The sequence below is a fragment of the Excalfactoria chinensis genome, chromosome 4 (assembly GCF_039878825.1).
Source record: "Excalfactoria chinensis isolate bCotChi1 chromosome 4, bCotChi1.hap2, whole genome shotgun sequence".
NCBI classification, from domain to species: Eukaryota; Metazoa; Chordata; class Aves; order Galliformes; family Phasianidae; genus Excalfactoria; species Excalfactoria chinensis.
Genome location: NC_092828.1, coordinates 72121212 through 72146384, shown reverse-complemented (window position 1 = coordinate 72146384; position 25173 = coordinate 72121212). Strand labels below are relative to the sequence as shown.

Here is a 25173-nt window from a genome sequence, read left to right as displayed (position 1 = left end):
CTCACAGCTCCCGGTGCTGGGAACTGCCTGGCTGCCGCACTTGCAGCTCCATCATTTCTTACTAGAAACACTGCGAGTTTGAACTCAAAGACTGTTCCATGCTAGATATATGCAAGGAAGTACCCATCTCCTAAAGAAACAGCCTCCTCAGCGCAGTGATCCCTTCTCATTGGCATCTGTCCCTCATCGCCCAGAGGGTAACTACAGGCATTGCAGAATTCATTGCCTTTAAAGCGTACCGTTGTTCAGCCCAAGAGAGCTGGAGGAAAGCTCTTCTGTGATTCAAACTGAAAAACAGAACTGCAGTGTACCAAGTTACCTCTGCCAGCAACTTAGTGGCTACAAATTCAAGGGCTGTTGTGTTTTCCTCTTCTGCTGTTGTTTTCATTTAATTATTTTTTAACTGTTTCACTTGACAAGTGTGTTTCTGTAGCATTTCTTCTGCGCACCAGGGAATTAATTAAGCATTCAGTAAAGGAGAAAGCTCCTTTCCACCATGTGGAATGTGTTGCTCTTGCAAGTTCTTCTCCAGAGGACAGACTGAGGGGACTTCCAGGCCTATCCACATTTATAGCGGGTCAGACTCTGCAGTTCTGTTGTCAATTACACTCAGATTAACTACAGGGTATGCTCGAGGCCCACTTAGGATATAAAAGCAGAAGACTGACATTGTTTTGAAAATCCACCTTTCCCATTGATCGTTTGTAGAATTTCAATAGGAGAGGTTTTCCTTGCATTCTGCTCCCTATTCCATTCACCCATTAGTTGACCATTTCCCTCCCCCCCACCCCCTTTTTTTGCAACATGCTATCACTTTTCATTGGACAATGAAAAATACAAGGCAGCATTTTCATAGCCCACCTAAACTTTGGAGAAAGACTTAAATATGCAGGAAGTGCTAGAAGTGCAGACAACTGCCCCATCAGCAACAGCACACATCAGGAATTAGTTCACATACAAGGTATTCCTCTCACAGCCTCTATTTCTTAAGAAAAGTTTTGTTTTTTTCTTGAAAATACTACAGAAGAAAAAGATTACTGCAGCATGAAAGAAAACCTTATTTACAAGTCTGCACATATTTACATAGTTAAAAATCATTCCTTTTATTCTGGTTGCAAGAAGATTCTTGTTTCAGAAAAGGAGCACAAGCACTTCACCAGAACAAGATCATTTCTGTAAAACTGCCAGTTCAGAAACACCAGCATTATGGCAAAGCTCGCTTTCTAAAAAGTCTGTAAGTTCAAAAGGAAGGGCTTTTTAGTGGGCGCCTCCTCCCCTCGCCCTTCCAAATTGGACAGCCTACCTCTTCTGTAGCTAGCAACCAGAGCTCTGAACTGCTCCCGTTTGCTGCTGTTGGGGGGATCTACATTCGCTGTAACAGGATCTACTCTCCTTTCAGCTGTGAAAGATACCCTCTGTGGAGAAGACACTCGGCAGAAGTGTGCCCGCTGTCACCTGTCGGAGGCTGCCCATGCTGATCTGTGACACACTTGTACCCCCTTACCCTACAGCAGCCCACACCAGGGCCAGGCTCTTTCTACTAGCTGCATTTTCAACTAGCCATGTAACTCTGGCATCCCAGCGGTGCAATTGCTTATTTGACCCTCTGCGTTTCTAAATATGCAGAGACCTCATTGATTCACAGCATTTAAAACTCATATTAGAAAAGCTGTAGATTACCCTCAGCTATTCTAATGTCAAAGCTGTCTGATTCCACACAATATTGGCCTTCGGATAACACAAATATTACTCTATCAGAGTATTTCTTTAAGTGTACAAAAATGCTATTGCTCAGCTTTGAGTTGTGTCTTGGTTACAACAGCCACCTCACGGAGAGAACTGACATTCTCCGTTCACTTCTTAACACGATTCACTGACGAACCAGGCTGCAAAGCAATCGTGGAACCTTCTCAGCTCTGAAGAATCCAGACTGTGTCTTCCAAGTCAACTTTCAACCTCCGAGAACACAGTTTTCTGCCGAGCAATCTCAAAATCGGTGAACAACACCTTTTCACACAGCAGTGACTGTTATAAACAAGAAGCCCTAAAGCACGGCAATTCAAAACAATATTACATCACGCAGGGGAGAAACAGTCGCCCTGTCCAGGAATCCAGAAATCACAGAAAGATTTCCTTCTTTTCTTTTACCAGTATTTGGTTGTTCTCGCATCTTGAGGCTTTGGCGGCTCTACATGAACTGTATCTGTAAAACAGGAATTATGTGTTAATGTTGCTTACACAGCACACAGTTACTCACAGATTCAGAACTCAACATCTATTCACATGCCCAGTAACCTGCAAGTTGGCTTTTTTCCCCAAAGAACACTAAGACTAGCATATATGAATAACAATTCTTTCAGCTTGAACCATCGCTCATCCATCCCTTTTTACCTCCCCACCACACAGGCCTTCAGAAAGGTTTCCTCACTCCTTTAACCAGTAAGGCTAACCCAAGTATCCAGCTAGCATTCAAGGAAGTCTATGTGCCATTGCCATTCTCCTTTTCCTAACATTGACACGGTGAAAAGCTAACCACAACAGTTCTGAGCTTTACTTTCCTTCCTACAATTGCATCTTCCCACCCACTGAGTTTGCTTTATCACCAGCAAAAACTGGTGATAAATGCCTCTGACTGAAGAACCCCTCGCTTTCAGATGCAGAAATGCATCGGCAGCCCTTCAAGGTACACAGAGCTGCTTTCACTCAGACTCAAGTTTCATTGTGGTTTTAAAAAGAACAGTTCACCTGTGTTCCAGAAACGGGCGCAAAAGGATTTGTTGGCCTTAGACCAGGCTGCGCATATATCACTGACTGGGGTGCCATCAAGGGAGCAGCTCCAATCTGAGGAGGTACCTGCTGGGAGACAAAAATAAAGCAACAAACCCAAACAAAGGTGGTATGAAAATTAAAACTAGTTTTAGAAGCGATATTTCTCTGCATTGTAAACATAGTAGAAAATAAGTGAGGAGATGTGTCTGTGACACACATAGCAGAGCTTTTAAATAATCTTCCTGTCCGAGATTTAATACCACCTCTTCCAAGTACGTGGTGACAAAGCCATCTGATTCCACGTACTATTAACTTGATGAAGTAACATGCAAGTCACAGGGCTGTTTCAGCCTGCCACAAATCCCAGACACCTAGGCTTTCACGGACAGAAGGCTGTCACAGTTCTTACCATTCCATAGACAGGCACTTGAGGCGTAGTCACTGGGTATGCGACTGGAGCAGGCACCTTCAATCAAGAAAATTGCAGTGCATATTAGATAAGACTGTGCCTACTAGTCAGACACACAAAACATTTTTCAAGCAATTACTACAACCAACATCCACTATAAAGTGACTTTTGTGTCTAGAATAACATACTCCGTTCTGGTACAGCAAAAGGAGCAAGGACATTGTGCGAGGAGATATTCAGATTGGATATTCTAACCAAGGGAGACGAATTCCAATCTAATACTACAACTATCTATGCTCAACCCACTAATTTAAGATGGAGGGTGGGGAAGCTCAAGAGCAGTACCATCAGGAGCAGCGCTTGTTAACTTGGAAAGGCTCCCAGCCTAGGAGGTTTTCCTTGACAAGATCTCTGGCAAAGGTAAAACTTACTACGTTCAGGCAGATCTTAATATACTGCAGCCAGGTGCTGCTCACATACCATGTTTCTAATGTTGGCAACGCACCGCAAAATATATGACAAAAGAATGACAAGCTGGCAATCAGCTTTATCACGTGGTGATGCATGCCCTCCATAGTGCTCTGCCCTGTTTGGTAGAGGTAATGATCTTACTAAGGGAGTGCTGGGTAAGGCATTGTTTGATGAAGGAGGCCAAACACTATGCATGAATTTGAGCATTACTACGAATGCCACTGGCCAAGCTGCAACGCTTGGACCTCTCCAGTACTTGGAAATACACTACAACACACTTCATTGAGTTTGGGAAGTGCAGCTTCCCCCCCCCCCCCAGCTCTTGTCCCAAGCAGGTTTTGCTATCCTTTTCCAATTGATTCACGCAGGGCAGAACCATTTCCTGGAACAAAGAGTGAGTCCAGTGATACAGAAGTTACCATATGCGGCAGCGTGGGTAAGGGAGTAGGGTTCCATGTGGTCGATGTGCTCGTTTTTGCTTGCCAGTTTGTCCCACCAGTAAGTTTCTTCTCTGCAGGCTGGGTCCACTGCATATCAGACCTGAAAGGAAACTGTGGTATTAATTTTCAGACAAAGCCAGAGAGAATAACAACGATGTCGCAGAGCACAGGAAAACAGTCCTCAAATCACGCAGGCATTTTATGGGTAGTAGAAAAACTAAAGCATTTCATTCTCTCCTTACATTTCTCTGCTGCAGAAAGTAGGAAGTTCAAGGGTTCTGTTTTGGGTTAAAAGCTTGCCACCGTTTTTATACCGTACGGTGCAATAGCTCACAACAATTTGATATAACTGCAAAACCTTTTGAAGTGACTCAAAAACACTCACATGCACCGCAGCTACAAGATGAAATGAATTCAAATGTTAAAGCCGATTATTACGGTCACTGACTACAGACTCACTCTTCCAACGCTCTCCTTGGTATCAGATTACTTTGATTTGAGACTGTTGTCATGCCATTGCAGCGAAACTGTGCTACTGCCTACTAGGGAGTCAGGTAGGAGTATCCTAAATAGACAGACACACTTACTTTTTGGATGGAGTTCCTCCAAAGCCAAGATCTGGAGGGTGAGAAAAACATAGATATGTGAGCCCCAGATATTTTTTTACTTTTGAGAAGAAAAATCATTTACTTGTTTGTTTGATTTTGCTACCGAAAACAAGTTAAAAGCTCGGCACTTACTCCCCACTAGATTAGCAAGAGAAGAATCGAGATCATTTGCCAAAATTTTTCCACTTGGCTGGTTGGCTGAGGTGGCTCTTTGACTTGGTGGTACTGTGGGTTGCAAAACATCATCTAGATATTTAAAAGCTAAACAAAGAACAGAAAACCAACTCTTAACAAAGGCGACACCAAACTTAATAAAGTCATCTGTTGTAAGATAGAGAGGCAGAGAACTCTAAGCAGCGTTAAGCATTTGTTACGTACTGAGGCAAAACATGCTGGAAGCGTTTAAGAGGTAAGCAGAAGCATTGTTTCACTTTGATTTAAAGAATGCTGTTTGCCTATCTGGTAGAGTCTTCAGTTACGGTGCAGCAGTAACTGACAGCATTTCCAAAGTAAGCAGAACCCCCCTGAAAGAACCCCAAGAGCAAAGTAGCTCAAGACAGATTCAAGGCATTCTTGGAACCACCAGCAGTAATTTCACGGTACTGCTGGCATCTGGAACGTTCAGAAGAGTTCCTACACGTTTCTAAGGACTTTGGGAGAAAACAGCCCCAAGAGAAGAGATCAGAACTCAAGTTACTCCGAAAGCAAAGCACACCCACAACTACTCTTGCATTCTTTTAAGTACAGTGCCTCCCAGAAAAGTTAGAGGGAACTCGCTAACCTGCGTTAATATTATTAACACCAAAGTCAGAGCACTGAAACAGATTAACGTAAGCTTACCCATTAAGAGACATCCACAGAGCCAAAGGTTGTCCACCCAAAAAGAAAGAGGAAACGATCAGTAGACAGAAGGAGATGGGTCAGAGCTAAATTTAAATAACTACAATTAAACTGATGGCTTGTTATCAACTTACAAATGTATTAAGTTACTAACTTCCGCATCACAAGAGCAATTCTACTAACTTGTTAAACCAGTTGCCTGTAGGGTACAAACTAATCATAAGGCAGCCTTTACCACTTGCAGTCCTATACTGCGGTGCTGTAGATTTTCCTCCAAAAACGGCATCAAAGTCCACATTGATTGCTGAAGGGGTGGCACTTGGAGGAGCTGAATGAAGAGGGAAGCCTACAAAATAAAAAGGGTACAGGGGAATTAGATACACCCATGAAATAACACCACTCATTTCAGTGAAAACAGTCAAAGAAATAAAGAGATGAAATTACCATCAACAGGCAGAGGATGATACACAGAGGTATAGGTAGGCTTACGGCCATTGAAGTCATCTTGACAAAAAGAAAAAAACAAAGCAAAGATCAGCTTAAGAGAAAAAAAGGAAGAAAGTGCTCTAAACTTTAGGTCTGCAGTTAGAGAACTGCTGCCAAGTTTCAGCAGTGAAAGTAACTTGCCCTCCCCACTACAAAAGCAAAAGCAAGTTTCAGTTTGCAAAGTCAACAAAGTCCAGCAACAAGACAGTTTTCAGTGGTCTAGGTTGGGGAAATTGAACTTGAGAAATAAAGGTTTAATGAACCACATTTACTACTGGAACTAATAACACTGTTTTTATTTGTTAAGAAAAAAAGCAGATTGGTCCCAACAACACAAAGACTACACCACCCCATTTACCAGTAGCATTATCTCCACTTGCAAAGAAATGAGATGCTTTGGTTTTGATTTTTACCACTAAATAGTTCCACTGTGTGTCTGGAGGACAAGCTAGCATTGATGAAAGGGGCAGCAGATTTTACAACTTCTTCAACTGGCTTCATGTCAAAGATGTCCAGATGAGGTGGAGACTCAACACAACCATTTGAGGACGAGAAAGGACCTTGCAGATGCAGAAGTAAAGGAAAGAATACAGAGTACACACATAGGAAAGAACGACAGGACAGATGACTGCACATGAGATGCTCTAGACAAAGCCAAATGGTAGAGCTGCCACACAGTGGTCAGCCAGTTAGAGATAGGAATTCTGAGTATTGGATAAAATCATTCACCACCCTCCTTTTGGAAAATAATTTCATTATTGCCATAGGGTGGGCAAGGGAAAACAACAGTTCAGTTCGGGTATTACATCTTTGGCTTCATAAATCTAGCAATCTAATATGGCACTACAAAGCATCAATTCTGCTTATCGAAATACCAACACTTCACTACCTTGTTTCAGTGTTTAAGGCATTTGATACCTCTCCTGATAAATCTTTTGAACAAGCAAGGCTATAAGGAGTGCTGTGCCTAAAAAACAGTCCATTCATTTCAAAAATGAATTCATAGTCATTATTTCAGGCAGGCTGCAGGCATGGCCTCTGCTGGGCATACAGGTTCAGTACCTATACCACAGGAGGTGTTGGCTGGCAGTTTTTATTCTTTCCAGAAATCACATACAAAATACAAAGAGTGCTCTGTGGCTTGTCAGAGGATGATACACAGAAGTATAGGTAGGTTTATGACCACTGAAGTAATCTTGGCGGGGACAATAAATAAATAAATAAATAAATAATCCAAAGATCAGCTTTGGATCTCCCTTTTTTTAAGGCAGAAAATGGAAGAAAGTACTCTAAAACTTAGGTCTGCAGTTTAAGTTTAAAAATGTTCACAACTTTCAGATTACTTGTTCTGTACTCTGTCAGGCTCCAAGATAACTGGATGCAAACTGACTCTGTCTCCTAGCTGGTTATTTCACTGTGAACTTAATTCAACTACAAACTCATAGGAGTTATTCCTATATTCTAAGGGATCACCCATCAAACTAAGGCCATCACCCAGTCAAACCAAATCAGCTTACCTCCCCAGGCATTGCCTGCTGACGTTGCTGTAGCTGCAGTACCCTGCACAGTTGGAACAAACACAGGTTGAAGATCAAAAAGATCACTAGAAAGGTTGGGCATGCTGAAAAGGAACAAAGAGACACAATATGCATCGTATGCTTGAGTTACACACAAATTCACATTGATCTCAGCTACTTGTCCACCAGTAGCCAGCCACAAATAGCAGTACAAACCAATGTATTTTCTTCTAAAGTATTTCTTATCAAGTGATACCATTAATCCCATCAATGTTTCAAGAAAGTAAAAAGTTATTCTCGAGAAGTAATTAAAATTGTGAGCAGCCAGACCAGCCCAGCATTAAGGCTTGCTTCTTGAAAACAAAGTCTCTCTCACCTGTTTGTTGTGGGTGCTGGTACTGCAAAGAGGTCAACAGCTGCAGTGGTATTCACACTTTTTCCTGATAAGGTGCTTGGGGATGCTGATGTGGAAGTCGAATTTGATACTACAGAAATCTCTCTTAATCGCTGCTCCTGAAAGACCAGATATACAGTTTGGCATTTAGTGTTATTAATTTGTCAGCCCTTCAGACCCTTTCAAAAAGAACAGTTCAACTACGTTCCTTAAATAGAAAAAAAAACAAAAAACAACAAATGACTCCACAATAGCTATTGGCCTACAAAGTCAGGGAAACAGAAAGATGATTTCTGGTTTGTTTTAACGCAGCCACAAAAGGCTTCAGAAAAAACTATCCTGAAAGCCTGAAATCTCACCTTGGCATCTATAGCTGCCTAGAAATAAGACATTCTCAAATGACGTATCTGAGGCTCCCTTCCCTGGGAGAGAGCCAAACTGATGACCCTCTATTTCAAAAGATGCATTTCTCTGCTGTCAGGATCCCTTGTAGCCCAAATAAAATCACCAGGAACTTAAACTGGCATGTGTCTGACCAGTATCTACGAGGTGTTACATGTCAGCAAAAGAGAAATCTAACTGGCTTATACAATTAGTTTTAGGTTACATCCCTCAGTTACAGCTAGACATGCTCACTGCATTTACACACAATGTATCAAATCACAGTTATGAGTTTCCTAACACATTCCTCAAGTAAAAGATATTCAGTCAGTTTGCAAGTTGCTCACCCAACTCAAAAGCATTTCCTACTAATCCATTTCATTTGTCAGTGACAGCAGCTACAACTTCTGTTACAAAAGAAACAGTGAAGGGGAGACATCTGATAAAACTCCGGAGGGAAAATAAAATAAAAATAAAAATCACAGAATAACCAACCAAAACAGCTGCACCACAGCACTAGCCAAGATTTTCTAGTGAAGCAGCTTAACAGCAGGTAGCAAGGGACACTAAGATTACCATGCATATATATATACAGATGTGTACATATGGAGTACCTTAAGTGCTTGCAGTCTAGCTTGTTCCTCCTCCAATGCCTGCTGCTTCTCTTTCTCATCCATCCTGCTCAATGACATCCCAGTGTTGGCAAGTGTGGAAACAGCACAGGATAGAGCATTAGCTCTAAAAAACAGTAGAAAGTTTTATTAACCAAAGTCAGTCAGGTACAGATAACACAGCGTACACATTGAGTGGCTCAGTTAGTTGCACTGTTCCCCAACCATTGCAGTCGTTTCTTACCTTGCTCTTTGGTACAGAATAATAGAATTACTGAAGATGAAGAAGACCTTCAACATCATCAAGTCCAACTGCAACCCTGACCAACCCAGCCCCATCACAAAACAACATCCCTTAGTGCCACACACGACAGGAGTACACAGGATTACTCCCTCAGGTTTCTGTGGGTAGGAATTGTCAAGTAGCAAATATACCAGCTTTCGATTCATATTAGCATCATATTGAGTAGAGTTCAATTCTGCTCCACTGAAGTGGCACAGGCACAGAAAGCTTGCATGGAGTATCCATGGTAGGACACACGAAGCTATTCCTTTTACTGTACACTTTAGTGGAGTGGAAAAAAAAAAAAAAGAAATGAGACAGCTACTCAGGAATGTACCTTACCCTGATACCTTCCTTTATCATAGTCTGCCCACGTATCTAAGGTGGGAATATGTATGCCAAGACCAAATCTTTTGCCCTTCAGTTCAGACAGAGTTGGAAGTAAATAAAATTCAAAAGGAGAACCTCACTGACTGAATCCCAAAACATCTTAGAACAGTGATGACAAATCCTAAGCAGAGACATGGGTGCTGTTTGTTTGGTGCTCACCTGCTGGCAGCGGAGACTTCTTTTGTTTTCTTTCCCTCCAGAGAAGCCAAATGCTGCTCCAGTGCCTCAAGCAAGCTGCTGGGTGCCTAAAATTAGAGTATTTGTGAAGCTCTGTGTCTAGACTAGGCCTTCTTGTTTAGTGCACAGATGACTTTTCCCATCAAATGAGAACCAATAAGACCCCTTCAATTATAGCACCTTTATGTCATTCATCTTGCACAACTGCGTTCTACCTATCCAGCTGTGGTTCTTGGCTTCCACCAGGAACACATGGCAACAGGGCGTGAGGTTCTATTACAAAAGACCAATCAAATTCAGCCTTATCCCAACAATACAGTCTCAGACAGGAGCACCTATTCGGCACAAGATGATACAATAACCCAACCCAATTTCACTCAAGTCTTTGGCAGACCAAAGTGTAAGAAACTAGAAGTGAAAGATCACTTCAAATTAAGTTGCAGAAACTCTGCCCTCTGTCCCCCCCCCAAAACACTGTCACCTAGGAGAAGATTTCAAACATTCAGTGTTCTTCCTTGATTTAAAAAATTCTGAAAACAGACTTAACTCCATTTAAATCCAGCAGAAAGTCAGGCATTAGAACGTCACACTAAACACGAGGTGAAAACAGGCCCCATTCCCTTAAATTTTGTTTGCATTTCCTATGAGCTTACAAAGACATCTGAGAACACAGCAATGACATCTTTCAGTACTCAAAACTAAGATTTAATTGGTAGATAACAAAAAAGAACAAGCTGAAGGAATAAATATTAAGCCACAGCTGAGCTGCTTTTGTTCCTAAAGTAAACAAGAAATGCTGATCATAGTTTGCCTCTTTTCCACCATATACCTGAATCTGCTACAGAAAATTTGCATTCATAACAAAGGAAGTCACATCCAAGCTTAAAAGATTTGAACCACCAGCTTAATTAGTCTTAGCAGGAGGCAAGCCTTCTCAACAACAACAAAATCACCTTATAAAAAAACTCCTCAGAATGCAAGATAATTAGGTTGGCACTGCTGTAAGTTCACTCCCTGACTATTCTCTAGCCATATCACTCTCATGGATTTTGACTACATTATCCATTCTTCACAGAGCAAGTGCAATGACTCTTCCTGCACATTCAGATGAAGAGTGAGCTCCATAGTTCCAATCTACATGCCCACTCAAGTTGCACGCTTTTCAGAGGCTTTAAGCTATTTGTCAACTTCTCATGGGTAGAATTAATATCATGGCCATTGTTTGGAAGAAAACCCAACAACCAACACACACCAAATAAGCTTGCTTTCACTAGGCCTTCCATACTTCAGTTCAGCTCTTGGTCATTCTGGAGAGGAGAAGAAAATCAGGCAAGTCTTTAACCCGTTCCCCTCTGGGGGAACCAAATGCAATTCTGATCTCCCACATTCAATAAAGACTGATTCAAACTACAAGAGATGCAAAGAAGAGCATGTAGAATAACCCTATCATACAGTTAAGACCTATGTTGATATGTGTCTCTATTTCTTTCTGAAGTTAAGATGGTGTAGTAATCTCAGCAGCTGGTCATGAGTAAATTCAGTGTCCAAACTACATGACTAGCCCCCAAGGGGTAAGTGTTTTGAAATACTTTTCCAGGAAGGCATGAGGGACAAACAAAAACACGCCAACAAAAGAAACAAGCAAGAAAAGCATAATAAAAATCAACCAACCCTCCTCCTTTCGAGAACATCAGTTTGCAGAAACCATTACATGACACAGCTAAATAATAGAGTAGTCTCCTGCTACTAAGAGTTGCTCCAGAAAGTTTTCCTAGTCTGCTTTTGGTCTTCCAGGTAACACTAAAACCAACCTGTACGGAAAAATATATTCTATACCTTTTTTGCTTTGTTTTCTTTTTCCAGTTCTCTAATTCATCCCTCTCCTCAACCATAAAATCCTCGTAACAACAAAACAGTATCTTTCTACACACTTGCTCATTGCTGCAGATTGTCAACACAGTTTTTTTGTTTGTTTGTTTGTTTTGTTTTTATAATTTATTTGAGCAAACAGAATTTCTGTTTTATGGTAGAAAAGATGCAGGAGCCAAAACAGGTGTTATGATCTGAATAAATCTGGTTTTCTGACTCAGACTTGTTTCCCCTACCCTAACACAAGTCAGACTGTCAGCCACCCAGAGGTAAGTGACTGAGGTGCATTTATAAAAAAATACAGTCCCAGCTACAAACAGAAAGGAAGCAACAACATAATGAATCTGGACACCTACTAAGGACAGTGATGTTCTCTTTACAGATATTGGCAGAAGTGGCAGTAGAGTAAACATTGTTCAGAATCAAGGAAGGAAAAAAAAGAATTACACAGCAGCAGTAGTAAAAATTTCTGAGGAGAAATTAATTGCTCTCAGGAACAGCTTAGATTGGCACTGAAATACGGACATCCATACAAGTGGATCCATACAATACTAAGTGTTCTGGACAAAACCAGGTAAATATGAGTGACCAGACCATGAACAAACGGCTATCATTACAAGTTGTCATCCATCATCCTGTCTGAACTCATTGGTGCTGCAAGCACAGCAAAAACTGACATTTTTCCCCAAGTCCAAAACTAAGAAATGTCAGCAAATTGTTTTGAGTTGGCAGAAGACTGATGTAGGATTACTCAATCTAATTCAACATCATGAAATTTAGTATGGAGTGGAATTGGACTGATTTCATTGACAATAGCACTGAAAGTGCCAAAATACATAAAATGCTGATACCCACCACCACATTTCAGAGAACTGCCTAAGTACATTCACAGTACAATAACTGAGCTATTAGGAATAAAAGTGTTCCAGCTCTAACTGTGAAGAATTGTGCTCATAAAAACTTTGGAAATAAAGCAGCAAAATTAAATTTCCTGTTCTCAGCAAATCAGAAGAAGCCCTGTGATTTGAAGACTTTTATAACTCCTTGATTAAGTGTGTGAGTGAGAGCACACAAACCCAGCATGCAAGCCCTTGTCGTCTCTGAAGTATCATCTCACACTTCAGTGTGATGTCATTAGGGAACACAGGCCAGCTGAACATACTGTACTAGTCAGAAGTAAGACACTAAGATCAAACAACATCACAAAATATGACGCTGCTTTGCTCATTCATTACTTGCTCTGACTCTGCTGCCTACAGTCACATTTTTCTTCTAACTGCAAAGGGTTACAAGTTCTTTGCAAGGGAACCACGAGATGCCAGGCACAAGTATGAGAGACGTATACGTGTGGCAAGATGCCTGTGCCTCATAAGCCAATTAATCCTCTGTCTTATGACAAATTGCAGAACTTCCTAAAAAAACCCTATCACTTTAATCAATCCAAAAATAACAGCTGCAAAGTTAGGTACCAAGTGCATATGATCCAAAGGAAAAACACACACAACCATTTCTTATACACAGGTCTGTGGAATAGAATACATTCAAGATGATTGTTATGGTGCATATGAGTCATAAGAAATGTAGAGGACAAAATAATTGAATGCTATCAGCATGATACGTACACTGACCTGAGTAAGATCTGGAATGTCCCCCTGATCAATTCCAACTTGCTGGGTTTACAAAAGGAGAAAAGAAAAACTACATTATACTCCATGCAGTGGCAATGGTAATAAAAACAGAGGTCTGCATGTTATATAGAAGCTAACAGACTAAGATGGGTATTAATCACTTTCTGAATAGGTAAGAGTTTAGTGAAGAACACGTCTTAGAAATCTCAAGTACGTTGCTTTGCATCTAAAAGCAAAGCCAAGCCTTTATCCAGACTTTTTTTTTTTCATGCAGAAAATCTAATTGGGAGCGTTAGAAATATCTGCATTGCTTACTGGAACTACTCTCCATTTTGAGCAATTACAGTAAAGAACAGCACTGTAAATACACTAACACAGTTCATTCTGGACCATTCATCAAATTGGTAACAGCACTTCAGAAAGCATTGATTACATTGTTTGGCTAATGAAAAAGATGCCTGAGAATTTCACTTCAAATTACTCAGATTAACTAGAGTTTAAAACTCCTTATCTGTGGAATTACTCCCTGTACAGTGAAGGTGATGGTACATGATTATGAATATAGACTGCTGTTGTAGTACAGTAGCTTGGAATTTATCTTTTCATAGATGTTGAATTTTTTACCTCTGCTACTTTGAGGAATTCTGACAATTTAGTCATTCTGGCTAGGAATTTCTTGTACATATCCAAGCCTTCTTTACACTGGTTCTTCTTCATATCAAAATATTTTTCTGAGGACACAAATAAAAACACTCTTGTAAGATAACACCATCCCAGCAAAAAAACTGGCATCATTATATATTATTTTACACGTAAATTTGATACAAGCTTCAGGGATAGAGTAGACAGTGGTAACTCAAAGCTGGTTAAGTTGACATGAATACCTGTCACTGTTATAATAAAGCACTCAGCAGAGAGAGGAATGATTTCTGAGATTCAGTATCTTGAAGTAAAACACAAAGCTTGACAACATGGATACAAACATATGCAATTATTAAATTAGACAGTTGGGGTAATATTCTAAGGAAGTCACCTTACTAGCTGAAAGTGATGCAGACAGCATATTGTTGTCTACATGTTCTTCAACATATTTAGACCCTATATTAATATGTTTTGTTGTTTTAAAATAAGCCTGATACCCAAAAGACATCAAAATGACCACTAAAGGGGGATACATGCACTGAACTGATCTGCAACAATAAAAGAAAGACCCAGCAACCACAGCCTTCACTTTTTCTTGTTTTGCTCCGAATATTTGCAGATATTTCAATGAAAAAAAAAATCAGCGGACTAAAAAGACAAACTGATCAGGTGACGTTTTATTCAGAAATTTGTTTGAATAGTCATTATTAGGCTTTCCCAACAGCTTGTCACTCTCGAGCAAAAAACCCACATGTACCACGTATGAAGCTTGCGTAGATTCAAATACCAGCTAGAAGTGAATAGGCAAACTATACAGAAAGAATGGGAAATCCTAAGTCAGTTGTGCTGCATGTGCACATTCAAGAACATTCAACTCTCAAGGCCTGCTAACTGTAATGGGCCAATGGTGCCTTTGTTTTATTCTCAAAGACAGCCCCTGACTTCAATTTATGTTGCAGGCTGTAATCTTCAGGTAAGAGCTTATGTTTAAGCATGTGCCAGCTGTGATCAAGACATGCTTTGCTGTTAACAATTACATTAAATAACTTACTAGCTACTACAGTCAGAAATTGTCTATGTTCTTTATTTTACTCAAGAACTTGTATGAAAGCACAAAAGCTAAAAAAAAAAAAAAGTCACATACCTAAAAGATTAATAATCCCCTCATTGTATGCTGCAAAAAGTCTAATGGAATCTTTGAAGAGGAGCATAAAGGCAGCATTTATAACACCATTTGTTAGTTCATTTGGATTTGCCTGTGTAAAAAGCAATAAGAAAACAAATCGGTATTTAATAAAATAGTACAACTTATTACAAAATGAGAGACTGTTACTTAAAACTGAGCCTTGAGTACTTACATCAAAATCAAGGAGTGCATCGTGCTGGTTCTGTATGATAGGAAGGGTTTTCAGAAGCTTTTCAGCATTCATGGTTCTCATTACTCCATCTATCCTACAGGTTAAAAGACGTGTTTACAGGTTACCAAGAAACCTCAGTAATATTATGCTGTTTCCACACTATTAGATTACTTTAAAGGGTCAAGAGCACACACACAAACAAGAGGCTAAACAAGCAGTAAAACGTCTTACCCTCTTTTCATTTTGGTGAAGTCAACTGCTACAAGTCTGTATGAAAGTGCTTTTTCATTCAAGTATCTGCTATACCGCCTAATGAAGGTAGACATATCATAGCCTAAAAGTTAAGTGTTTGTAGGTTAGATATTTTGAAGTGGTGCAGATTCTTCCAAGTTCTTTTCAAGAAATATTCTCCTACTAGCCCCATTTTACGCCAACTCTCTGAAGAGCAGCGCTTCACAGACACATTCCAGGGTTTTGAGATTCACTGTTTTCCTCTTTGACCTGCAGAATTACAGCTTCTTTCCAGCTTGCTAAGATTAGGAATGCATTCCTTGCAATTATGACAATAAATGCCTAGAACACGAAGAAGTAGGCAAAAACTAAGCAGCTCTCATTACAATGTTCTAATCTGAAGTCAGTCTGAAAACATACTTCTAGTAGAACACTGGGGCCTCTGGTAATTTATCTCACCTTCTGTGCAGTACATTCCACACACCCTAACAGTTCACATTGACCACATTGAGATACTGAAGTGCAATCAAAGTTCAAAAGAGATCAGTGTGCTGATATTCATCAGATCTACTCTACATAGGAAAGTTTACTATTTCAAACTTATAGCTCTGTAAGGATGATACCTACATTACAGGCAAACTTTTAGTGCTCAATTAGTTAACACAGTTTCATCTTCTTGGGATACATGCTTGGTCTGATATTCTTTGGTACTTCACGCAATACAAGTTGTAATACTGTTACCTAACTGTCATTTGTGTCTCAAGTACACCAACACAGGTACCAATCACAGAGTATAGAAGCAATTAAAGATCCTTACCCTGCATGGCACTTTTGTCCAGGTAGTTATTTAAATTGAACAATGTGTTTCGGGATGCAAGATACTGGATAAAGCGCTGTTGGTGAGAAATAAGCGGAGTCAAATTTTTGTTGCAACAGTCAAAACATTCAGAAGTATTGCAAGAAAACTACATTTAAACTCATAATTGATTCTAGTAACCTCCAACAACAGATATTAGTTCAGGAGTCAAAAAACCTTGAAGCTACTGATCAGCAAAATTTCTAACACACAAAACAGCATACGTGGTAAAAGCATGACTTTAAAGAAAAAGACATTACTAGAAGACTAGTAATCCTAGGGGGAGTGGACTAGGTTAACTTTGTAGGTTTGGAACAGCCATGCTAGAAAATGCAAAATGAGAACTCCGCCTAAGTTATGAGCTCCCACACTTCTACAGCTGTACAGGTCAAGAGATGGGTTTCTTTCCTTAGGTAACAACATAGTTTATAATACTTCTAGAACTGTGGTAAAGAGCAGCAGTCGAGTTGGTATAATTCATATTTACAACATCCTGATCAGACTAAAGAACACTTAAGTTCTGAAAAATAATAGCTAACTCAACAACTAATAGAAGAGTAAGAAACAAAACATTTAGACAATGTTTTTCTTTCAAGCTTCCCATATGTAACCCCAACAACTGCAGTTTCTAGCTTCCTGACCTATGTTTGAGTCCATAAACGATAATAATCAGTAGGGCTAGTTACATCTCTGATCTCAACCCCCAGATGCATCTATTCAAAGGTAAGAAAGAGTTTCAGTACGGATGTAAAAATACAGCTCCTCTCTGCTGTAAAATGTTACATGAAAAAAATAGATAGCAACTGGTAACCCGGGACTCCAAGCTCCAATTTTTTTCCTACAGTTCAACATTTGCTTTTATTGTTGTTTTTTCTTTACATTTCAGCATGTAAGCATCAACTATGATAGAAAAAGAGAATAAAATACACGCAGCGATTTACAGCATTCAGTTCAGCTTTGTAGTTGCAATAAGTAGTTCCTTCCAAGCAGTGAATTTCACTTCAGATTATCCCCGAATTTCAACCTACTACCTGTTGAAATATAAAAACCACCACTAAAGAGGCCTTTACAGAACTAATTACATCTTACCTCGTTTCCATACATCATGAGGTGGTGCGTTGTAATTAGAGCTTTGAACACTACAACCCAGCTACTGTTTGCAGTTCTCTCAAAGAGTGTGTCTGCCAGCTGCGGAATATTCACATTCATTTCATTTGTGCACTGTATTAGATCTACAGTTAAGAAGGAAGAAAAACACAACACAGCATTACAATGAGTTACATGCTCAAAGAAGACTGTCAGGTTTTGTAGTTTTACACCAACAATTTAAACTGTAAGTTTTAACTTTAGTTCTTCATGTAAGAAATAACTGAACTATTTTACATCTCCATCCCAAACTCACTGTATTTTGGCAAAAGACATGGAGCGTGAACTTAAAAGCATTTCAACTGTTTTAAGGAGTCCCAATATCTCACCAGAAAGCCCTGCTCCAGCAGATACTCTGCGCCCAAATTACTGTTCAAAAGCCAGTGCAGACACAGAAGTCATTCCATCCAAACAAAACTGAAAAGTTGAGAAGAGCAGGAGAGCAGACACGTCCAGAGATCAAGAAACAGCAAGTATTCAAGAACTTTGATCTTAGCCTGAGAACTGACTCACCTGGCAACGAGATGCTGCAAACCTGAACTAAGCCTCTTTTCTGTGAGATTTAAGAGGAAGGACCAGCCTTTACCCATCTTTCCATACAGGTAAAGTGACCTGATCACCAACCTGCTGAGCATATTGTGGGGGATCACAGCAGGTCTCAAGCTCTTTGTGTTAAGGACTGATCATAAACTCAATAGTTAAACATTTACTAGGAAGAACAGAGAGCTTCAGATGTCTGCCTGAGAACTGGAACAAAACCAGAGCACGCTCCAGCAGATACCTGGGGAAAAAGGCACTGCTGAGAAGCAAGCAAGACTGTTCTAACCCTCCCCTCCGCCCCCACCCATCAAGACGTGCACATTTCATTTCATTCTCTTTGAGCTAGCTTGGTCTCAGGTGTGATCAAAGCACTGCTCAAGGACTGGGCAAGGCCAGTATTACAAACACCTCATTTGAAAACCTTCCTCTGTGGCCTCTTGTTGAAGGCAAGTCCCTGAGCGGGCTGTGGATCAGCATTACTGCTTGTGTGGTTCTTCTGTGCAAGTACTTGAAGGCCAGCACCCAGGAACTAACAGTGAGGTGTCAACACAACCAGCTTCCAATGTGTTTATCATACACTATTTAAAAGCGTTTACCTGTTCTAGTGCACAGAATATATTACAGATGTACCTTAACTACAAATCTGTTTAATAAGAACATATTTTCAAGTCCTTTAGCTAAGGATCACTAACGTTTACTTTGACTCACTTAATAACAAGACCAACTTTGAAAGTGAAGAGTTTTAAAGAGCTTTTTGCTTCAGTAAGATACAGGGAAATGAACAACTCATGTAACATTTCTAAGTAATTATCTCAAAGCATATTAAGGTAAATAAGTCATTCTGAATAAGCAAGTATTATTAAGACTGTTGTTTGCTTTGTATAACTGAAGGGTCTATAACCAGCAGAGAAATGCTGCAGAAGTGTTACAAGTTGTAATTCCTATTCTCGGCTTACAAAAAAAACCACCAAACCAAACCCACAAACTATACTGAGCAATATCTGTAACATTACTAGCAGATAACAGTTAAGGAAATTCCATTGAACTGCTGAGGTCCAAGACTACATAGAGAGCCTAATGAAAACACCATCCCTGCACAATCCTCTCTTCCTTCACAAGTCAATTTTACTATTCAGTATTCTCCACTGAAAATACTGATTATCAAATAACAAGCGTGACCTGAAGGAAAGATGCAGGTTATAAACAACTTTGCTCTCCAAGACAGAAACAGCAGACAGACAGATTATATCATTCATATTTTACTGGAGAGATTTTTGTTTCACACAGATTGCAGCCCATCTGCAAGTCTTGTCTTCCTTCAGACAAGGTCTACCAGCAGATGTTCCACTAAAGCCTTCGATGATGAACACCTGGGAGATTTCTTGCACACTTAAGATCGACAGCAAACACATGCTTACAAGTGTTACTCTGTCATGATGTGAAAGAATTCTACTGTTAGCAACTATGATAAAAGCCAGCCTGGTGTCAACCTTTAGAAGGGAGCCAATGTCTTCTGCTTTTTGAGAAGGCTAGAAGTAGTTTTCTGTTGCTAGACAATATTGACTCAACAGAGCCAAAGCTGAAAAAGCCCACTTGTATTTGGGAAGCTCATGCTGCTGTATTCCATAGGACTCCATGTGATTGAGAAATACAGTTCCAGTATCCTGTGCAAGAGCTAGAAAGGTTTTCCAGGATGATCAACTTGCTTCTGGAAGATGTGAGCCCAACCACTTTAGAAGCTTTGCATATGAAATGCTACTCAGAGCCCGATCTTGCTACTCAGAGCCTGTGCTTGAGGTTATGGGACCTGAGCAAGAATAGAACAGTGTTCAGAAGCATGTTAACACAGAAGAAAAATTAAAAGTCACCTGGCTTTAAAGCCTCAGTGTGCTGTACAGGATTTCAAGCAGCCTGGAAGGGCTGTGGAAATCTTACTGCCTAGAAGAGTACAAAGGCTATCTCCTCCACAGCTCATCTGAAATACTGGCACATCAGCCACAAAGCCACATGGGTCTTCAGAGAGCAGCATGCAGCAATATGCCATCAGCCCTCTGGAAACTCCTCAGTCTGGCACTGGCAAAAACCTGACATTTTTCAACTTTCAAGTAAGGAAGTCATCATTTCCTCAGTTCAGGAATGCTCCTTTCAAGACAGCTGTCAATACACAACAATACACAAGTAGAGACAACCACAACTGCTCGACACCCACCTAATTTTTCCATTCTGTCACAGGACAGAAGCTGTTCTATGAATGGCAGATAGATGATTGGAGACCAATTTTCTTAACCCCAGAGTCTTAAAAAAATAAATAAATAAAATACATTTACCTTTTGCAAGTTGCTCGTAAAATAAAGCAAAACAAACCCTTGGGCAGACTTTCTCAATGCAGCCCATAAGGTTTAGTTTTGAAAAGCTTTAAGCAATTGCTACATTAAATGTGCATAAAGATTCCAACATCAGCAATGTTCTGGGTTTTTTTCCTTCAGGTCAAATTGAAATTCAAGGACTAGATGACCCTTAAAGGTCCTTTTCTAACTCAAGCAATTCTATGATTAAAGACAGGCACCCTACTGCCTGGGGGAGCATTTGAGATTGTTTCTTCATGTTCTATCACAATGTACATATCTCTAACCAGCAGTTGCCAGCAGTCCTAAGCTCCAGCTGCCAGAAGTAAGATTGGCAGACAGAAAACATCCCAGAACAGTGACAGTCAGAATGTGTCACGATGGGCAAAACATGAATCTGCAATGGCTCAGTGGAGACCTGAACTTTCACCTGAAAGGAAAGGCTTAATAGCCTGGTTTTGTTACATAATACAGTTCTGAAGTAACTGAATTATCACTTCTAAGAATATTTCTAAGCCTGTACGCATACAGCAGTTCCAAGTTTTGTTGAACATCAACCATCTTCCCCTCCCATGTGTCAGTTAAGTGGGCTGTACACAAGTTATAGGGAGAGAAATAACTCTAGTTTTACTGTCCTCATTTGAACGTTTAATGTAACATCTGTTTGGAGGTTCGTGCTTCCTAAATCCTGGCCTACACCCAATACACTGCAGCTACCAACTCGGCTACAGCATTTTCTTTTTTAAATAACTTTCCCATCGTTATCCAGGAAGAGATGTCACTAAAGAAGCACTGCCCCCCACTCCACTGCAACGCTAACATTAGAAGTCTGTGTGGCACAGCCAAAGAACCAACACACCAGAGAAGAAGAATTGAGACTTTCAAGCACTCCGCTAAGGAAAATGAAGAAACGTCACATAATGTTTTATCTTATCCTAAAATATTACAAAACACTACAGAAATAGATCTGCTGACTTATTTAGGACACTGTGACCTACATTAAGAGAAAAAAAAGAAAAATATATATATATATATGAAAAATTCCCATTGACACTGCTTAGGTTTCTTCTCCTCTTTAAGAAGAATGCAGCTTTACTACCCAGCAACAAGCAGTCAGATAGAACTAAAGCCTCCAAATACCAGTCCACACACCGTATGCAGAACGCCTTCCCACTCAAACCCATACTGCATTAAGTTTTCTTTGCTAAGGACACTGGGCAATAAGGGGATTTTTAGGAATTAATCTGAATGGAGTCAGCAGGCAGATACTACTCCACGATCCTCAACACAACTGTCAGCTCTCAAAACGTGTTTTTTAAGCAGCAATTACAAGTAGTACCAGATGGAGCAGCATTTTTAATGACACGCACATGTAGGGACACTAAGGTGCAACCAGCAGTGTTTTGCATTAAATCCAGGCTATGTTTTACTTCATGTTTTACTTAACTCGGGAGGTACTTGCCTTGTGGCTTTGAAACTATACCGTGAGACAGATTACAGTATTTGAACTTGTATTAAAGGCAGACAGATGAGATACAACTAAGTTTTGCTTACAAATGGACAAGTAAAAATATCAGGAAGTGCCGTGCAAAGTCTTGCAGATGTTACGAATGGAGCAACCAGGTGTGCTCAGTGAAGACGGCAGAATGGCGTTTCTTTGATTTCTTAACTCCTTTTACAGAGGTACTTCTGGTACCACAGTTGCCATCTTTTTTGTTCACCTCACAGTGCCCCCCCATTTCAAGATACATCGTTAGCGCAACAAACCTTGAATTCGTTTCAGACAAAAACGATAGGAAACAAGTTACATCAGAACACAGGACTCTATTGGCACAGGAGGTCCTTCAGGAGACTGACAGCTCTGAGCAGACTTGTATCAAGAGACCTTCAGAAGAATGTCACGGCACAAGTTTATGCTGTTCTCGAGTTACACAGATCTTCCACCTGTCCATTTTCTTATTCTGTGAGGGCAACTTTCAGTGAATGACATGACTCTCAACCAATGAATTACATTTTTTAAGCTTCAGAAACTTTTGAACTATTGAGCAACCGCTGCCTGGCTTCCTGCCATGATGCCATTTCTGACCTTAAGGGTTACCTTGCAAAACTGTTCTGCCTCAGGCAGAAAACAAGATAAAGTGATGTTGCTTTTCATTATACCGCTCATTACTCAGTTTTGAGGCTTTCAATTTCAGCCTGGTAGCTGCAATATTTATCTCTGTAGCTGGCTTCCACACATCCAGATCAATAGCAAATACATTTGTGTTGGTTGTAACTATGTGACCAATATCCAAAGCTCAAAAACAAGAAATCTGTTTCAACAGCAGAGCCAAACTTCCCCCCAACACAACATCCTTGTTCCAAGGGCCTGAACAGCACTCTCTGTAGCACCATCACCCCAAGAGTCCCATCCAACTGCAGCCTGCTCCTGTGCCTTGGAGGCGACCTGTGTCCAGCTCCACATCTCCTCCCTGCTGTAAGCTCACAGCTCAATGCACTTCACACAGATGGCACGCGACAAAGTCGGAAGCATTCAGTGCAGGTTTGAGCACTCAAAGACTAACTAAAATCGAAACAAAGCAACGACTCTGATGATTCTGTAGATACCAGAGGCAGCTTCCTGCACTTTGCGGCACACAAGTAGTTTTAACATCCAATTTACGTGTAACACTAGCAGCAGAGTAGTCTCATTTTGGAGATGCGTCGGATCCACCTTCTCCCAACTCCTCACCTCACTTCAAGTCCTTTAGCAAAGCCCTAAGAACACTGACACGCCACTACGAACGGCTGCATCCCATCAGAGGTGCAGAGGACGGAAAAGAGCTCAGAAAAGAAAACTAAAGCCCAAAGCTCCCGCTCACGGCGGCGATGCCACAGCACCGAGCTCCCCCTCCTCCCCATGCACGGTATCTACACGCGCTGCTCCACCGGGCAGAGCGCTCCCGGTTCGCCTGTCCCCGCGGGCGGTACAAAGCTCGCTCCTTCCACGTGGAAGCCGCTTCGGCAGCCCAGCCCAGCCCAGCCCGTCCTGGCAAGTCCGCCCGGCACCCCGGCGAGTGCCCCTCGGAGCCCCGCCCGGCCCGGGCCCCAGGCCGCGGAAGGGCCGTACTCACAGTCCAGGTGCTTTTTCTTGGGGCCCATCACCTCGTGGGTCGTGGCCTTGCAGACGGCTTTGGCCACGGCCGAGCCGGTAACGCTGTGCTGTGCCGCCGTGATGCGGTCGGTGATCGACTGCCCCGACATCGCGGCGAGGCCGGGCGGCGGGAGCGGCTCCCCGGGGAAAGGCGGCGGGGAGGAGTCCTCACCGGCTCCGCGCGCCCCCCAGCCGCGACCAGGGGCAGCGCCAGGAGCGGGGGCGGTCCGCGGTGAGGCCGGCTGTCCCTCGCTGCGGACTTGCGTCCCGGAGGAAAGCGGCCGGCTCCGCTGTGCCTCCTGCCGCGGGCTGCACTAAGGCTTTCCCTTTCACATTTCCACTCCCAGACAAAATGGCGGCGGCGGCGGCATCAGGTGACCGCGTGCCCGCTCCGCCCCGCTCCGGCGGGCTCCGGGCGGTGTGGGGCTGCGCCCTCGAGGCGTGAGGTGAGCCGGCCCCGGTCGGGCTCTGCCCGCGGTAAGCGGCTGCGGGGTGAGCTGGGGCTGAGCCAGCAGCGGGGCGACCTCTGGCAGAGAAGTGCCGCCCGTGGACAGCCCTGCGGTGTCACAGCGCTTTTTCCACGGCTTCTTGTGGGACGGGTTCTCCCCGCAGGGTGAGGAGCACCAGTTCGCTGTGATGTGCTTCGTTTATCGTTTTCCTGAGAGCAAACAAGAGTACCGCAGCTCTTGTGCTGACAAGTGTGGCAGTGGTTTCTGCCATAGGGCCACCCTGACAGCTGGACCAGGACTCCAACCACCCATCCTCTGGTGGCAATGACGCCTTGCCATAAGGCTTGGCCGATGCCTGCTCCTTAGGCTCCGTCACTCAACAGCAGCTCCCTCCATCCTGCTGTCCCTACTGCCTTCCTACCACCTCATTACCTTCCAGCTAACCTCCTTGTCAGTGGGCTGCAATAGAAGTTTGAGCAGCATGACACAACTGAGCAGAGCTGCCCCATGCCAGGGGCTCAGCCATCAGGCTGCTGGGATTGGACTCTCTCACATGAGGCATCTCAGCTTCACTTTCAAAACATTCCTCAATAAGCTGTCTTATGTCCTTGCCCTCATAAATGATGGCAGTCCCTGAAGTAAGAGGAGTGGGAGAAAAGAACTTCTGCAGAAACTCTCTGACAGGACTTGCTCCTGTGCCTGTGCGCGCACACTGTGTGAAAGAGAGTGTGGGTTTCCAGGCCAAAATGAGGAATTTCTCTTTCACAACAGAGTCCAATTGTATCAATAACACGAGGGCACGTTACTCCAAACTGAACCTCACAGGGGAACTGCTTGAAGAAAAAGAGAAAAAAAAACAATTTATGATGAAAAAGACACCCATCTCCAGCACAGAAAGGAAATGCTCATTTCCAGTATTCTGAGCTGCTCCTCATGTCCCTCTAAATTGCTGCTGTGATATTATCATTACTCTCCTAGCATTATGGTTGCCAAAGACAGTATTTTTCCCTGAATGACAATGAGGAAGTTTCGTGGCTGCTGTACAAATCGTTAATTGCTTTTCTATCGTGCCTTGAGGTCTTGGTGAGGACTCCTTCCATTGCACTCCACTCCTAGGGAGAATTCAGAAGAGACATTCCTGCTGCCTCAGGTGCTGCATTCACAGTGAGTGTCTTTGGACCTGATTTCATCTGAAAAACA

At 41.9% G+C, this 25173-nt stretch overlaps 1 protein-coding gene across 8 annotated transcripts; it reads right to left on the bottom strand.

Annotated features, from left to right (window-relative positions):
* Positions 1–799: 799 nt before the first annotated feature.
* On the bottom strand, positions 800–23992 carry LOC140251839 (phosphatidylinositol-binding clathrin assembly protein-like). Of its 8 annotated transcripts, none has more exons than XM_072335943.1 (21): positions 23505–23992; positions 17450–17592; positions 16322–16397; positions 15505–15607; positions 15274–15367; positions 15060–15171; positions 13898–14004; positions 13268–13315; positions 9759–9844; positions 8930–9053; positions 7917–8053; positions 7541–7644; positions 6437–6583; positions 5982–6041; positions 5773–5883; positions 4830–4943; positions 4677–4707; positions 4069–4189; positions 3179–3235; positions 2746–2853; positions 800–2203 (listed from the first exon to the last, which is right to left on the bottom strand). In XM_072335943.1, the coding sequence occupies exons 1-21, from the start codon at positions 23632–23634 to the stop codon at positions 2189–2191; spliced, it is 2028 nt and encodes a 675-aa protein (XP_072192044.1). In that variant the 5' UTR covers positions 23635–23992; the 3' UTR covers positions 800–2188. The 8 variants fall into 8 exon arrangements, with proteins under 8 accessions (XP_072192044.1, XP_072192043.1, XP_072192051.1 ...); XM_072335942.1 differs by having other exon boundaries at positions 2746–2856; positions 23505–23990; XM_072335950.1 differs by having other exon boundaries at positions 13274–13315; positions 23505–23989.
* Positions 23993–25173: the final 1181 nt, after the last annotated feature.

Bases quoted from the DNA above. Each gene is read 5' to 3' on its own strand.
- LOC140251839 (XM_072335942.1), bottom strand. From the start codon at position 23,634: ATGTCGGGGCAGTCGATCACCGACCGCATCACGGCGGCACAGCACAGC. The intron at 14,005-15,059 runs GTATGTGACTTT...TTGTGTCCTCAG, and splicing joins GGGGATTATTAATCTTTTAG to AAAAATATTTTGATATGAAG. The intron at 6,584-7,540 runs GTAAGCTGATTT...TGCATCTGCAAG, and splicing joins AGCAGGCAATGCCTGGGGAG to GTCCTTTCTCGTCCTCAAAT.